At 45.8% G+C, this 17,547-nt stretch overlaps 1 protein-coding gene across 1 annotated transcript in view; it reads right to left on the bottom strand.

Moving 5' to 3' along the window:
* LOC110523598 (astrotactin-2-like) overlaps nt 1–17,547 on the bottom strand; it is a 418,825-nt gene that overhangs the window by 81,399 nt on the left and 319,879 nt on the right. Inside the window, exon 17 of the mRNA XM_036977273.2 lies at nt 17,057–17,319. Coding sequence (XP_036833168.2) covers nt 17,057–17,319 — 263 coding nt within the window. The remainder of the gene's footprint in view (nt 1–17,056; nt 17,320–17,547) is intronic.

Here is a 17,547-nt window from a genome sequence, read left to right on the forward strand (position 1 = left end):
CCTGACGGGACACCCCCAGGTGGTGCGGGGAGGCAACAACATATCCGCCATGCTGACCCTCAACACAGGTGCCCCTCAGGGGTGCATGCTTAGTCCCTTCCTGTACTCCCTGTTTACCGACGACTGTATGGCCGTGTATGACTCCAAAACCTTCATTATGTTTGCTGATGACCTGTGGAAGGCTTGATCACCGACGTCAATGAGACAGCCTTTAGGGAAGAGGTCAGAGACCTGGCAGTGTGGCAATGCCTCTTTCCACTCTGGAGGCTGAAAGTATTTGGCATGGCCCTCAAATCCTCAAAAAGTTCTACAGCTGCACCATTTAGAACATCTTGACTGTCTGCATCACCACTTGGTATTAACTGCTTGGCATCTAACCGTAAGGCGCTACAGAGAGTAGTGTGTACAGCCCAGTACAAAACTCGGGCAGAGCTCCCTGCCATTCAGGACCTCTATACTAGGCGGTGTCAGAGGAAGGCCCTAAAAATGGTCAAAGACTCCAGCCACCCAAGTCAAATCAAATCAAATTAAAATGTATTTGTCACGTGTGCCGAATACAACAGGTGAGTGACATGCTTACTTACAGGCTCTAACCAATAGTGCAAAAAATGTATTAGGTGAACAATAGGTGAGTAAAGAAATAAACACAACAGTAAAAAGACAGTGAAAAATAACAGTAGCGAGGCTATATACAGTAGTGAGGCTATAAAAGTAGCGAGGCTACATACAGACACCGGTTAGTCAGGCTGATTGAGGTAGCATGTACATGTAGATATGGTTAAAGTGACTATGCATATACGATGGACAGAGAGTAGCAGTAGCGTAAAAGAGGGGGTGGTGGGTGGCGGGACACAATGCAGATAGCCCAGGTAGACAGTTGTCTCTGCTAACGCATGGCAAGCAGTACAGATGCACCAAATCTGTAACCAACAGGACCCTGAACAGCTTCTACCCTCAAGCCATAAGAGTGCTAAACAGTTTGTTAAATAGTTAACCAAAAAGCTACCCGGACTATCTGCATTGACCTTTATTGCACAAACTTTTTTCACTCATCACATACGCTGCTTCTGTTTACTAGCTATCCTTTTATTCCTAGTTACAGTTGAAGTCGGAAGTTTTTTAACAATTTAATCCTAGTAAAAATTCCCTGAATGTGAAATGTGAGAATAATAGTAGACAGAATTATTTCAGCTTTTATTTCTTTCATCACATTCCCAGTGGGTCAGAAGTTTACATACACTAAATTAGTATTTGGTAGCATTGCCTTTAAATTGTTTAACTTGGGTCAAACGTTTCGGGTAGCCTTCCACAAGCTTCCTACAATAAGTTGGGTGAATTTTGGCCCGTTCCACCTGACAGAGTTGGTGTAACCGAGTCAGGTTTGTAGGCCTGCTTGCTCGCGCACGCTTTTTCAGTTCTGCCTACACATTTTCTATAAGATTGAGGTCAAGGCTTTGTGATGGCCACTCCAATACCTTGACTTTGTTGTCCTTAAGCCATTTTGCCACAACTTTGGAAGTATGCTTGGGGTCATTGTCTATTTGGAAGACCCATTTGCAACCAAGCTTCAACTTCCTAACGGATGTCTTTAGATGTTGCTTCAATATATGCACATAATTGTCCTACCTCATGATGCCATCTATTTTGTGAAGTGCACCAGTCCCTCCTGCAGCAAAGCACCCCCACAACATGATGCTGCCACCCCCGTGCTTTACGGTTGGGATGGTGTTCTTTGGCTTGCAAGTCTCCCCCTTTTTCCTCCAAACATGGTCATTATGGCCAAACAGTTTTCTTTTTGTTTCATCAGACCAGAGAACATTTCTCCAAAAAGTAGAATCTTTGTCGCCATGTGAAGTTGCAAACCGTAGTCTGGCTTTTTTATGGCGGTTTTGGAGCAGTGGCTTCTTCCTTGCTGAGCGGCCTTTCAGGTTATGTCAATATAGGACTCGATTTACTGTGGATATAGATACTTGTATACCTGTTTCCACCAGCATCTTCACAGGGTCCTTTGCTGTTGTTCTGGGATTGATTTGCACTTTTTGCACCAAAGTACGTTCATCTCTAGGAGATAGAACGCATCTCCTTCCTGAGTGATATGATGGCTGCGTGGTCCCATGGTGTTTATACTTGCATACTATTGTTTGTACATATGAACGTGGTATCTTCAGGCGTTTGGAAATTGCTCCCAAGGTCCCCCCAAACAATTCTAAGGTCTTGGCTGATTTCTTTTGATTTTCCCATGATGTCAAGCAAAGAGGCACTGAGTTTGAAGGTAGGCCTTGAAATATATCCACATGTGCACCTCCAATCGACTCAAATTATGTAAATTAGCCTATCAGAAGCTCCTAAAGCCATGACATCATTTTCTGTAATTTTCTGTTGTGTTTAAAGGCACAGTCAACTTAGTGTATGTAAACTTCTGACCTACTGGATGTAAACTTCTGACCCACTGGAATTGTGATACAGTGAAATAATCTGTCTCTAAACAATTGTTGGAAAAATTACTTGAGTCATGCACAAAGTAGATGTCCTAACCGACTTGCCAAAACTATAGTTTGTTAACAAGAAATTTGTGGAGTGGTTGAAAAACAAGTTTTAATGACACCAATCTAACTAAGTGTATGTAAACTTCCGACTTACCTCGTAACCCTGTACATTGACTTGGTACTGGTACCCCATATATATATATAAGTTATCATTACTCATTGTGTATTTATTACTACCTTTAATATTACGTTTTACTTCTCTCCCTGCATTGTTGGGAAGGGCCCATAACTAAGCATTTCAGTGTTAGTCCATACCTGTTGTTTATGAAGCATGTGACAAATACATTTTTTTAGAATGGTTAAAATAATTTAAAGTCAAAAGCTACCATATTAGTTGATTTAGAATGGGAAGATGTACCCAAATAAACTTAAATAAATTAAATAATTATAGATAAATTAACATATTTCCCCCCAAAATGTCATGGCCCAATGCTATCGCAATTTAAGAACAGCCCACATACACACTGATTCCCACACGTGGTCATTCTCTTTCACTGGAGAAGCGCCAAAGATGATTTGTGATGTGAATTTCAGTATTTGAGATGGAGATCGAGATGAAACCAGCTCAGGCCATATAGAGGCAGACACTGAGAATGGAATGCCTCCAGAAGCCGATGTTGGCATCCCACGAAACTACGGTAACATAGTTAGCTCTAAAAGCCCATGGAAACTGAGTTCCTCAGCCTCACTCACTTAGTGCTGTGGATCCAGCTCTGGACAGTGCAGCAGCAAAATAGACTGTGCAGCAAGAGATAAAGAGAGAGGAAAAAAGAATGACTGAAGCAGAGTGAAAGAAAGAAAAGGAGAGAAAACGGAATAAAAGAAACAGAGCCAGAGAAAAACTGAGAAAGGAGAAGACAGTGTGTATTCTTTTAGTGTAATGTAAGGGAGATAGGCTGGGTTGCCTCCAGCGAGCCGATAGGATCAACAGGCCTCCAGCAGTCAGTCAGTCAGGTCTTTCCCCTTATTTACTCTCCAACACAACCCCCTCCAAATGAGCCAGCAGAATGAACCCATATTAAGGGGGAGCGCACTAGGCCCTAACCAACACTGCCATCCACAGCAACCATATAATGACTTTCCTGAGAGTGACAGACAAGGTTAGAGAAATTAAATGGGGATGAAAGTGATTGCATTTCTTGAGATAATGAGATCCCCTGCCAACCACGTGGCTGATTGTTGGCTGAGAGAGAGAGAGAGAGAGAGAGAGAGAGAGAGAGAGAGAGAGAGAGAGAGAGAGAGAGAGAGAGAGAGAGAGAGAGAGAGAGAGAGAGAGAGAGAGAGAGAGAGAGAGAGAGAGAGAGAGAGAGAGAGAGAGAGAGAGAGATGACCTCCTCTACAGTCCTCTACAGTCCGCACCTCAGTCAATGGGAATCAGGCCATCAGCAAACACATCAGGAAGCCTTTGGGGAACACATGCATGCAAACTCATAGACAAACATGAGAAATGATCTCAAATGCTGTGGGAGGATGGGTGGAGACCCCAGCTCTGGCCGGCCTTGCTTGACTGCACAGCTGCACTCACAACTGAAACATAGACAAACCGATTACGGCCCTGTGTTAACGTTTCAAAGAGTAATGCAATCCAGTCTCAACTGGGTAAACAGGGGGAATCTAATTGTGGCTCGGAAGGGGTAGGAGAGGTAACACCAACCAAAAAACAACAACAGAACAGACAGGAGCCTTTTAGGGATATATGGGAAGTGTTAATATGTTAAGCATGTTTAGAATATAACAAAATATGTGACACACACACACACAGGAAAATCCCTCCACGTGACCGGGCACAATTCTGCATGCAGCCAAAACACCGGGTGGAACTACATCCTGTTACATCCAAGATGGTGTAGCAGTGGGGATGTCTGTTTTGATCGTCTTATCCCATCCCTTGAATACAGTATATCATTTTTTTTCGTATATATTTCGTATATATTTGTATTATTATTATTTTTTAAATCTAATTTTCCATCTACAGACTGAACATACTCTCCTGCAACCCGCCTCACACAATGTGGTATGGATCTGATATTTTTACACTTTTGAACCGGAATCCCCTTCAGGAGCTAGCCAGCTAACTAGCTAGTAGTCAGTTAGTCACTGCTAGCGGTCATCACGGTTAACCCAGACTGCCAGCCTCAGCCCAGGCAACTCTTGCCAGCCTACACAGCGCGATATCTACACAGAACATATCGGACTGCTTTTCTCTATCACATCTCTGGATTCCTACCGCAAGCTCTAAACCTTTACTCCGGATCATTCGAGTGGCTACTCCTGTCTAACGTCTCTGTCCCGAAGCAAGCACCAGTTAGCCTGGAGGAAGCCTCAAGCTAGGCCCTTCTCCCAGCTAGCCGAAGAATTCCATCAGATAATTCTTGTGCTTCAATACCTCTTCTGTCAATTGGCCGGGACCCTTTGCTGCCGACACAGAGCCCCGCCGATCCATCACGACTGGTCTGCCGACGTAACCGTCCGAGGGGGTATCAACATACTCTCCCGTTGCAACGTTCCCCTGAGGCCCATCTGCTAGCCCCGGCCTGCTAGCTGTCTGAATCGCCATGCCTACAGCTCGCCTAGCTACTCACTGGACCCTATGATCACTCGGCTACACATGCCTCTCCCTAACGTCAATATACCTTGTCTATTGCTCTTTTGGTTAGTCATTTTTGTCTTATTTCACTGTAGAGCCTCCAGCCCTGCTCAATATACCTTAGCTAGCCCTTATGTTCCAACCCCCACACATGCGGTGACGGCGCCTGGCTTAAATTGTGCCTCTAGAGACAAAACATCTCTTATCATCACTCAATGCCTAGGCTTACCTCCACTGTACTCACATCCTACCATACCCTTGTCTGTACATTATGCCTTCAATCTATTCTTCCGCTCCCAGAAACTTGCTCCTTTTACTCTCTGTTCCGAAATCACTAGATGATCAGTTCTTTTAATCTTTAGCTGTTCTCTTATCCTACTCCTCCTCTGTTCCTCTGGTGATGTAGAGATTAACCCTGCAGCCCCCAGCATCACTCCCATTCCCCAGGCGCTCTCATTTGTTGACTTATGTAAACGTAAAAGCCTCGGTTTCATGCATATTAACATTAGATTCCCCCGCCCTAAGTTTGTTTTATTCATTTTTATGTACACTCCGCCAACCCGGATGTTCTAGCCATGTCTGAATCCTGGCTCAGGAAGGCCACCAAAAATCCTGAAATTTCCATCCCTAACTATAACATTTCCTGAAAAGATAGAACTGCCAAAGGGGGCGAAGTTGCAATCTACTGCAAAGATAGCCTGCAGAGTTCGGTTATACTATCCAGGTCTGTGCCCAAACAATTCGAGCTTTTACTTTTAAAAATCCACCTATCCAGAAACAAGTCTCTCACCGTTGCCGCTTGTTATAGACCCCCCTCGGCCCCCAGGTGTGCCCTGGACACAACATGTGAATTGATCGCCCCCCCTATCTTCAGAGTTCGTACTGTTAGGTGACCTAAACTTGGACATGCTTAACACCCCGGCCGTCCAACAATCTAAGCTAGATGCCCTCAATTTCACACAAATCATCAAGAAACCTACCAGGTACAACCCTAAATCCGTAACCATGGGCACCCTTTTAGATATCTTTAGATATCTTCCTGACCAACCTGCCCTCTAAATACACCTCTGCAGTCTTCAAACAGGATCTCCGCGATCACTGCCTCATTGCTTGCGTGCGTACTGGGTCCGCAGTCAAACGACCACCCCTCATCACTGTCAAATGCTCCGTAAAACACTTCAGTGAGCAGGTATTTCTAATCGACCTGGCCCCGGGTTTTCTGGAAGGATTCTGACCTCATCCCATCTGTAGAGGATGCCTGGTTGCTCTTCAAAAGTGCTTTCCTCTCCATCTTAAATAAGCATGCCCCATTAAATTTTTTTAGAACTAAGAACATATACAGCCTTTGGTTCACCCCAGAAAAACATCCTGTGGCGTTCTGCATTAGAATCAAAAAGCCCCAGCGATATGCAACTTTTCAGGGAAGTCAGGAACAAATACACTCAGTCAGTTAGGAAAGCTAAGGCTATCTTTTTCAAACAGAAATTTGCTTCCTGTAGCATTAATTCCAAAAGAATTTGGGACACTGTAAAGTCCATGGAGAATAAGAGCACCTCCTCCCAGCTGCCCACTGCACTGAGGATAGGAAACACTGTCACCACCAATACATTTACGATAATCGATCATTTTAATAAGCATTTTTCCACGGCTGGCCATGCTTTCCACTTGGCTACCCCTACCCTGACCAACATCTCAGCACCCCCTGCTGCAATCCAAAATTAAATCTAGAATCGGCTTCCAATTTTGCAACAAAACCTCCTTCACTCATGTCGCCAAACACACCCTCGTAAAACTGACTATCCTACCGATCCTTGACTTCGGCGATGTCATTTACAAAATAGCCCCCAACACTCTACTCAGCAAACTGGATGTAGTCTATCACAGTGCCATGCATTTTATCACCATAGCCCCATATACTACCCACCACTGCGAACTGTATGCTCTCGTTGGCTGGCCCTCATTACATATCCATCGCCAAACCCACTGGCTCAGGTAATCTATAAATCTTTGCTAGGTAAAGCACCACCTTATCTCAGCTCACTGGCCACCATAGCAACACCCACCCGTAGCACGCGCTACAGCAAGTATATTGCACTAATCATCCCCAAAGCCAATACTTCCTTTGGCCGCCTTTCCTTCCAGTTCTCTGCTGCCAATGACTGGAACGAATTGCAAAAATCTCTGAAGCTGGAGTCTTATATTGCCCTCTCTAACTTTAAGCATCAGCTGTCAGAGAAGCTTACCGATCACTGTACCTGTACACAGCCAATCTGGAAATAGCACACCCGACTACCTCATCCCCTTATTATTACTTACCTCTTGCTATTTTGCACCCCAGTATCTCCACTTGCACATCATCATCTATCACTCCAGTATTAATGCTAAATTGTAATTATTTTCACTTATTTTCACGCCTATTTAATGCCTACCTCCTTACTCTTCTACATTTCCACTGTACATAGATTATTGACTGTACGTTTGTTTATGTGTAACTCTGTGTTGTTGTTTTTGTTGCACTGCTTTGCTTTATCTTGGCCAGGCCGCAGTTGTAAATGAGAACCTGTTCTCAACTGGCCTACCTGGTTAAATGAAGGTGAAATAAATAAATAAAAATAAATAAAAAATCTGTCCAATCCCGTTAGTCAAGTCATTGCACGGCAGTGGATGATAGGATGATACACTATCCTGTATTGATTAACACTAGATTATGCTCTTCCCAGAACACTGATGGATCCATATACATTGTGGAAAGTGTTACTGGGGGTGGGGTGGGGAGGAAGCGATATCCCACTGCTTTGCACTTCATTAAAAATTTTCCAATGCAGCCATGTTTATCTTAAAATCAAATCATTTCTGGGTAACAATTGAGTACCTTACTGTTATTGTTTTCAATTATAATGGTAAAAAAAAAGAAACAAACATAGCTTTTTAGCAAATATCAATTTCTCAAGCAAGAATTCTGCTAGGAATGTCTGGGAGTGGTTTGAGTGAAGAGGGAAAACTAAAAACCAGATGTTATTGGCGGCGAGGTTTGAAACTCTCCTTTGTATTGGTCTATTAACTAATTTACCAAATGGTGAAGTCACCTTGGAAGGTCAAAACGCCATCCCACCAAAACAGGCAGAAAATTTGGCCTTTTCAAACAGCTCTCACACAATTTCACAGTGTTACTCAAAACTCACAGTGTGGAAATATATATAAAACACAGAAAAATCATGTTTTTTTTCTTTTACATCACTGGGCCTTTAATAGCCGGAATGATGTAGCACTTTATTGTAATGCCTTCATGACAAAGCATTAACTTATAGATTTCAGAGTCAGGGTTCTTTTGTCCCTCTTAACACTTCCATTCTATTATTCCACACTCATTTTCATGAACACTCATTTGATTTGATTCAATTCTACACACTCTTCTCCACTCGGACCAGTGTGATATATCTCCCCAGGCAGTGTATATGGCCCCAGGCAGTGTACTACCTATCCTGCTTGTGGCCACGCCACCAGATCCTCTCATATCACACTAGCTAGCAGACAGCGTGGCACCCTGGTGTGACTCACTACGTAGAAAGCCATCGTCACTTACAAGAAGAGCAGGGGATCATGGTGACCTCCTAGCATATTAATCTGTTTGTCTAATCTACGCCAGCCACATTACTGTCCATTTTCTCTGGCTAATATGTGACAACACTAGCCAGCTGGCCCGCACTATTGATTTATTGGAGGATACAGGGTGGTGAGAGTCAGCAAGGAGCAGGATAGCAGCATAGCATTTGACAGCGGTGAGGTGCGGTGTGGTGAGGACCTCTCTAGATCACTCAGGTTAATACCGTTAAAAATGGATCGAACATCTATATCTCCAGTTTCTAGGAACTCCATCGAATGGAGGACTTCCAGGAACTAGTGGACATTGGGTGGTTCACAGGAGGGTTAATGATGGCTGGGGTGGAAGCAAGGTCACTAGGGAACCCTTATAACAGGCCCATATTGAGTTTTAGGAGAGCCGAGCTGGTCTTAGGATGCTCTAAGCTAATTTGATCCGGGCTTAATGGCAACTTGAATGGCTCTGTGTTGTGGGTTTCTAGCCTGTTCGTGTTCAAATAAATACATTTGGTCAAAAGCGGTGGCTTCACACTTTTTGGGGGGGTGACTAATTCTAGCTAGAGGTGGCAGTAGCCAGGTCTGTTGTTGTAACCTTTCTTAGGGAGGCTTAGAACTTATTGGATAAATCCTGCAGCCTTGGTGCACTTGGGGGTGAACAGTTTCCGGGGGGGATTTTTGAAGAAGACATCCAAACAAATACAGTTTTCATTCAATTACACCATCACCAGACACATCCCATCACTCACCCCCAACTCCTCGGATTCAGCAGAAAGCACACAAAATAACAAGAGTTGAGAGGCCGCCTCTGTAAACTCATTCATTCTCCCTAAACCCTGAGATTAACAAATTTAAGGAGGCTGCATGATCCAAACCTGCGTCTGAACTCCACCTTGTGCAGGACACGGCATTTACGAAAGCAAAAAAAGACGTGGGGGGGCAAGTTTGGTGGGTGGGGGTCACTCGTCAAAATTTACAGCGCTCTGAGTCATTAGCCTCACAGCCAATTTGTTCAAAAGGTCTGCCATAATTCAATCAGGGCCGTGCAGGACACAGGCCTGCTGGCAACCTCTACTGGCATGAGTTTATTTATTTATCCATTGAGGTATTGGGCTCCGTCACTGAAACAGGGCCAGGGGAGGGTTCTTCTAGGGGGAGAATAGCTAACTGCTTATCGTTAGGGCTCAGGATAGGTACGATTTAGTCTCAGTGTGGGGTAGGATCTGGGGTTATGAAACATACATTCATAACAGGCCTGAATCAACACTTCCTCAGAGGTGGTAAGAGGGCTCTGTCATTATCCGTCTGGGAGATAAACCTTGTAGATAACATGTCATGAAAAACCGCTTCAAAGAACATTGTTTTTTTCCTCCTTTTGTTTTCTTTGTCAAATCCTTAAACTAGCCCTGTCGTAATCATAACATTGGAGACAAAGTCAGAGAGTGACTATTTCTTTCTCTTTCTCAAAAATGATTTCCTGGAACCGAGTTGTTGAGGTGAGGAGGGGGGCAGTGAATGCCATGTCAATGCCAGGATGAAAACAGGATCAAACTGATACACGAGAAGGCCCTGAACAGACAATTTGTTGTTTTAATCTTTCACCCCATTTTTCATGTAGGGCTGTTTTTTGAGAAAGCAGATTCCAGATAGTAACATAATACCTGTCTACCTCTGTAATGGGCAGATTGACGGAAGGAACATGACAATCCTCGACAGAGGCAGTAAGGGCAGCAGCAGCCGATGCTAGACGGCAGCTAGGCATTGAGAGCAGCAGGTAGTTTAGCATGCATGTTTAGCATGCATGGCTGGAGATACAAACTGGATTTATACACAGGCACACAAGTAGGGACAACATCCTTTCCTTTTCGCTTCACAATAGACAACCCTGATTCCCTTATTTTATTGTGCTGAAGGAATCTCATCTCATTTTAGTGAAAGGTTTTTGCATGGCCGTCTATTTCTAAGTCGGGGTGGGGGAGAGGGGGAAAACACAAGGCACAGTCTCAATCAGGGGACTGTCTCTATTGTGCAGTAGAGATGCATGGTCAGGCCATTGTGTCTGCTATGCTAATAGAAGCAGGAGTCTTTGAGAGAGCTGGCCAAGAACAGCAGCACTGGCTTGTCTCCGTAGGGTCGATGACATCAATAACAAGCTAATAATCCCTCGCCAGCGATCCACCGCAGTCTGCCTCCCCACCTGTCCCCAGAACACCAGAGGGAAGAGGGGGGAGAAAAAGAGGACACTTTGCTCTTCCTCACGGTTATGTATCGACAGAGCCCACTAGGGGCTGTCTGCTATTGATTGTGCTTGTTTTTTTTGTGGCTGAGAAAGGCGCTTGTTATGAGTGGCACGTACAGGCTGGGATCTTTGTTGTTGTGCATGTGTGTGTGTGTGTGATATTGCTGCTGTGCTGCCTGCTGTAATGTCAGTCAGGCAGGGTAATTAGATGTTTGATTGGGGGAGCATGGACCGGTATGGTCTCGGGGGTGGTGGTGGTGGTGGTGCTGTATGTGACTGTGTCGGTGTGTGTGTGTCTCTCTCTGCGTGTGTGTCTTTCTCTGTGTGTGTCTCTGTGCAGCCAGTTCGCTCAAGATCTACTGTGAAATTCGACGTCCGTCCAGGTAAGCAGAATGTCAGGAGATGTCTTCAACACAGGCCACTAGACCAATAGAAAAGAGAGTTCTAAACCTCTCTGCCAATAACAGACATAATTTTCTGTTTTCTCCTCCCCACTCAGACCACTCCCAGACAGTCCTCGCAAAATTCTTGCTTGAAAAATGAATCCTTGCTAAGAAGTAATTTTTTGTTTCTTTATGGCCATTTTAATTGAAAACAATCACAGGAGGTTACTTAATTGTTACCAGGAAACTATTTTATATTGAGATAAAAACAGCTGTGTTGGACTTTTAACCCTATCTCAAACATTGACCCTTACCTTAACCATTCGGAATTAATGCCTACATTTGTTTTGTTTTAACCCTATCCCAAACCTTAATGAATAAAGTTAACCTTCGGAATTGGACGTTTATGGACAAACATCGGATTCTGCAGTGTGTGTGTCCTTGTCTCGACAAACCATTTCTGTATCGATCTCGTTTATGCACGGGGGCATTGCTGAAACAGGAAGGTGCCTTTCCCTTACTGTTGCCACAAAGTTGGAAGCACAAAATTGTCTAGAATGTCATTGTATGCTGTAGCGTTGAGATTTCCCTTCGCTGTAATTCAGGGGCCTAGCACGAACCATGAAATACAGCCCCAGACAATTGTTCCTCCTTCACCAAACTTTACAGTTGGCTCTATGCATTGAGGCTTGTAGCGTTCTAATGGCATGCGTCCGTCGGGCTGCCAGATGGTGAAGCGTGATTCATCACTCCAGTTAACGCATTTCCACTGCTCCAGAGTCCAATGGCGGCGAGCTTTACACCACTCCACCCAACGCTTGTCATTGCGCATGATGATCTTAGTCTTGTGTGCAGCTGCTCTGCCATGGAAACCCATTTCATGAAGTTCCCAACGAACACTTCTTAGGCAGCTTGGAACTCGGTAGGGAGTGTTGCAACCGGGGGCAGACGATTTTTACACGCTACGCGTTTCAGCACTAACGGTCCATTCTGTGAGCTTGTGTGGCCTACCACTTTGCGGCATGAGCCATTGTTGCTCCTAAACCTTTCCACTTCAGAAAAACAACACTTACAGTTGACCGGGGAAGCTCAACCAGGACAGAAATTTTACGAACTGTCTTGTTGGAAAGGTGGCATTCTATGAAGGTGCCACGTTGAAAGTCACTGAGCTCTTCAGTAAGACCCTTCTACTGCCAATGTTTGTCTATGGAGATTGCATGAAGGGGTGTCCACATACTTTTGTATATATAGTGTATCTACACTGAACACAAATATAAATGCAACATGTAAAATGTTGGTCCCATGTTTCATGAGCTGAAATAAAAGATCCCAGAAATGTTCATTATGCCCAAAAAGCTTAATTCTCTTTTTTTATTTTGAGCACAAATTTGTTTACATCCCTGTTAGTGAGCATTTCTCCTTTGGCAAGATAATCCATCCACCTGACAGGTGTGGCATATCAATAAGATGATTAAACAGCATGATCTTTACACAGGTGCACCTTGTCCTGGGGACAATAAATGGCCAATCTAAAATGTGCAGTTTTATCACACAACACAATGCCACAGATGTCTCAAGTTTTGAGGGAGCGTGCAATTGGCATTCTGACTGCAGGAATGTCCACCAGAGATGTTGCCAGAGAACTTAATGTTTATTTATCTACCATAAGTCACCTCCAATGCCATTTTAGAGAATTTGGAAGTACGTCCAACTGGCTTCACAACAGCAGACCACGTGTGGGTGAGCGGTTGGCTGATGTCAACGTTGTGAACAGAAAACCCCATGGTGGCGGTGGGGTTATGGTATGAATTCACAGAGATACCGTGACGAGATCCTGAATGCCATTGTCATGCCATTTATCCACCAACATCACCTCATGTTTAGCATGATAGTGCACAGCTCCATGTCGCAAGGATCTGTACACAATTCCTGGAAGCTGAATATGTCCCAGTTCTTCCATGGCCTGCATGGTTACCAGAGATGTCACCCATTGAGAATGATTGGGATACTCTGGATCGACGTGTCCGACAGAGTGTTACAGTTCCCGCCAATATCCAGCAACTTTGCACAGCCATTGAGGAGGAGTGGGACAACATTCCACAGTCTAGAAGAAAAAGAAACGCACACCTATTTAGGCGAGGTGCTGGCTAGCGGAGTAGAAATCTTGAAAATAAAAGAGAGCCGCACTCTCTAGGAGCTCAGATGCAAAAATTGAATTACCAACGTTTCGACAACCAAGCTGTCTTCATCAGGATACAACATTCCACAGGCCACAATCAACAGCCTGACAACTATGCGAAGAAGATGCTGCATGAGGCACATGGTGGTCACACCAGATACTGACTGGTTTTCTGATGGACGCTCCTACTTTTTTTTAAAGGTACTTGTGACCAACAGATGCATATCTGTATTTCTAGTCATGTGAAATCCATAGATTAGGGCCAAATTAATTTATTTCAATTGACTAATTTGCTTATATGAACTGTAACTCAGTACAATATTTAAAATTGTTGCATGTTGGTCTTATATTTTGGTCCAGTTGAATAACCAAAGGCTCCTCAAGGGGGAAACGTCACTCAGAACAACAACACAGTTGTGACAAGACAATACAGTTGAATCCACAGAGAGTAAGGAAAACCATCATATTATACACAATCACATGCACGCACACAACCCTCTTCATTTATCCCCACCAAAAGAGAAAACCATGATGTCACCTTTCTCGATATACCAATTTATTTTGAAAGGTAACCCACTTACTCCACCTAGGGGGATTTTTGATAACTACATCTACAGCCAAGCATGATTGTGTCAGGTTCACTGTGTTGAAAGAATGTCCTTAACATACTGTATACTGTAATATCAAAGCAGCTACATTAAGACTGGGTGTGTGAAGAAATAAAAAATTAAAAATATGTTTCCTTTTTTTAAATTTCCTGTACAGTTACAATGAACTTTGGGATGAACTCTTTGACCAGATGGCACATCTATTTTTACCAGTTTATTTTATATTGAAATATAATTTTATTCTATGAAATTGCTTTAATTCCTGTTCACACCCAGTACACTGTACTGTTGTCTTGACACTTCCACCTACCTCTCCCTTTTCACCCTCCTTTTTCTCCATCCATGTTTCACCTATTCCATGATATCATTCTAGACGTGGCTGTTCCCCCCAAACCCCCATCGTCACCTCTCTTCCACTAACCATCACCAACCATCCTCCTTTCCCTCTCTCCTCCTCCTCCTCCTTTCCCTTCACCTCCGTGGTGACGTAGCTCTTTATCAAACAGAGAAGAGCTCCCCATCGCCCCCTCTCTGCCACTCACCTTCCCTTCATCTCTCTCTACTGCCTCCCTCATTCCCTCTATCCGTCTCCACCAGCGAAGTCTGGAGGAGCTGTAGGAGGACGGCTCAATGTAATGGATGGAATGGAATTAATGGAACGGAGTCAAACACGTTGTGATTGATGTGTTTGGTACCATTCCATTGATTCCATTTCAGACATTACAATGAGCCTGTATAGCTCCTCCCACTAGCCTCTTCCCTCTCCACTGCCTCCCTCCCTCCTTTCTCCTTCCCTCTCCACTGCCTCCTTCCTTCCCTCCTTCCATCTCCACAGCCTCCTTCCTTCCCTCCTTTCCTCTCCACAGCCTCTCTCCAATGCCTATTTCCTTCCATCCTTCTTTCTCCACTGCCTCCCTCCTTTCCTTCATTGATTTTATTTCAGACATTACAATGAGCCTGTCCTCCTATAGCTCCTCCCACTAGCATCTTCTGCTCTCCACTGCTTCCTTCCTTCTCTCCATCTCTCTCCACTGCCTCCCTTCTTTGCTACTTCCCTCTCCACTGCCTCCCTCCTTCCCTCTCCACTGCCTCCCTCCTTCCCTCTCCACTGCCTACTTCCTTCCCCCTTCCCTCTCCACTGCCTCCATCCTCCCCTAGTTCCCTCTCCACTATCTCTCTCCTTTCCACCTTCCCTCTCCACTGCCTCTCCTTCCATAGTTCCCTCTCGACTGATTCCATTCTTCCCTCTCCGATACCTACTTCCTTCCCCTTCCCTCTCCACTGCCTACTTCCTTCCCCACTTCCCTCTCCACTGCCGCCCTTCTCCCCTAGTTCCCTCTCCACTATCTCCCTCCTTTCCTCCTTCCCTCTCCACTGCCTCCCTGATTTCCTCCTTTCCTCTCCACTGCCTCTTTCCTTCCCTCCTTCCCTCCTTCCCTCTACACTAGAACACTCCTTCCTTCCTTCCCAGCCCCTGCACTGCCTCCTTCCTTCCCTCTCCACTGCCTCCTTCCTTCCCTCCTTCCCTCTCCACTGTCTCCCTCATTTTCTCCATCTCTCTCCACTGCCTCCCTCCTTTCCTCCTTCCCTATCTACTAATTCCCTCCTTCCCTATCTTCTGCCTCCCTCCTTCCCTCTCCACTGCCTACTTCCTTCCCTGTCCACTGCCAACTTCCTTCCCTTTCCCTCTCCACTGCCTCCCTCCTTCCCTTGTTCCCTTTCCATCCCCTCCCGCCTTCCCTCTCCACTGCCTCCCTCCTTCCCTTGTTCCCTTTCCACCCCCTCTGGCCTTCCCACTCCACTGCCTCTCTCATTCCCTTTTTCCCTCTCCAATGCCTACCTCCTTTCCCCCTTCCCTCTCCACTGCCTACTCCCCCCCCTTCCTTCTCCAATGCTTCCCTCCTCCCCTAGTTCCCTCTCCACTGCCTCCCTCCTTTCCTCTCCACTGGCTCCCTCATTTCCTCATTCCTTCTCCACTGCCACACTCCAACCTTCCTTCCCTCCCTCTGCACTGTCTCCTTACTTTCCTCTCCACTGCCTCCTTCCTTCCCTTCTTCCCTCTCCACTGCCTCCCTCCTTACCTCTTCACTACCTCTCTCATTTTCTGAATCCCTCTCCACTGCCTCCTTCCTTCCCTCCTTCCCTCTCCACTGCCTCCTTCATTCACTACATCTCTCTCCACTTCCACCCTTCCCTCTCCACTTCCTCCCTTCCCTCTCCACTGCCTCCCTCCTTACCTCTTCACTACCTCTCTCATTTTCTGAATCCCTCTCCACTGCCTCCCTCCTTTCCTCCATCTCTCTCCACTGCCTACTTCCTTTCCTCCATCTCTCTCCACTTCCTCCCTTCCCTCTCCACTGCCTACTTCCTTCCGTCTCTACTGTCTACTTCCCTCCCTCCACTTCCCCCCTTCTCTCTGTCTCCACTGCCTCCCTCCTCCCTCCTCCCCTAGTTCCCTCTCCACTGCCTCCCCCCTTTCCTCCTTCCCTCTCCACTGCCTCCCTCCTTTCTTATAGCCCTCTCCAATGCCTCTCTCCTTCCCTCTCCACTGTCTCCACTCCTTTCCACCTTCCCTCTCCACTGCCTCCCTCCTTTCTTATAGCCCTCTTCAATGCCTCTCTCCTTCCCTCTCCACTGCCTCCCTCCTTTCTTATAGCCCTCTCCAATGCCTCTCTCCCTCCCTCTCCACTGTCTCCCTCCTTTCCTCTCCACTGTCTCCCTCCTTTCCTCCTTCCCTCTCCACTGCCTCCCTCTCCCCCATCATCCCTATTCTGCTCCCACTATCCTTCTCTTCCTCTGTTCCCCCTCTCTCCGTCCCCCCTCCCTCTATCCTCACCTATTTGATGAAGTTCACCTTTGCACCAGACTGTATAGGGTCCCCCCCCCTCCATCCCTCCCTCCCACCGTCCCTCCTCACCTCCTTGGTGACGTTGTCCTGCACCAGGCTGTAAAGGGGCACGATGCGGCTGACCTCCAGCAGGACGGGGATGGGCAAGGGCTGCTCACGGCCTGCCTGATGGCACAGGTGGCAGGCCGAAGGGCAGCTGCCCTTCTCCTCACAGCGAATCTCCACACCGCTCACCAGGTCCTCCGCCAGTAGCTGGGTCTTCAGCAGCCCAGACAGGTAGCTGATGAAGGGCATGGATTTGAGCTCGCGCCTGCTGCCCTGGTCTGTCACCTCTGGGAGATGGAGAGGAGAGGGAAGGAGAGAGGGCATGTTTAGACAGTGAGAGGACAGGGTATGAAAACTGAAAAACAGTCTATATTCTAACATCACTTTATATCAGTCCTAACCTTAACCAGTATGAGAAATAGTTGACCCTGTGTCAGTGGTTGGGAGCAACACCTACCAATTCAAACACAGTTTGTGAAAGACAAGGGAATTTACCTTTCATTTAGCTTTATTTA

This window comes from Oncorhynchus mykiss, chromosome 5 (genome assembly GCF_057628025.1).
Source record: "Oncorhynchus mykiss isolate SJ-2025 chromosome 5, ASM5762802v1, whole genome shotgun sequence".
In the NCBI taxonomy this organism is placed as follows: Eukaryota; Metazoa; Chordata; class Actinopteri; order Salmoniformes; family Salmonidae; genus Oncorhynchus; species Oncorhynchus mykiss.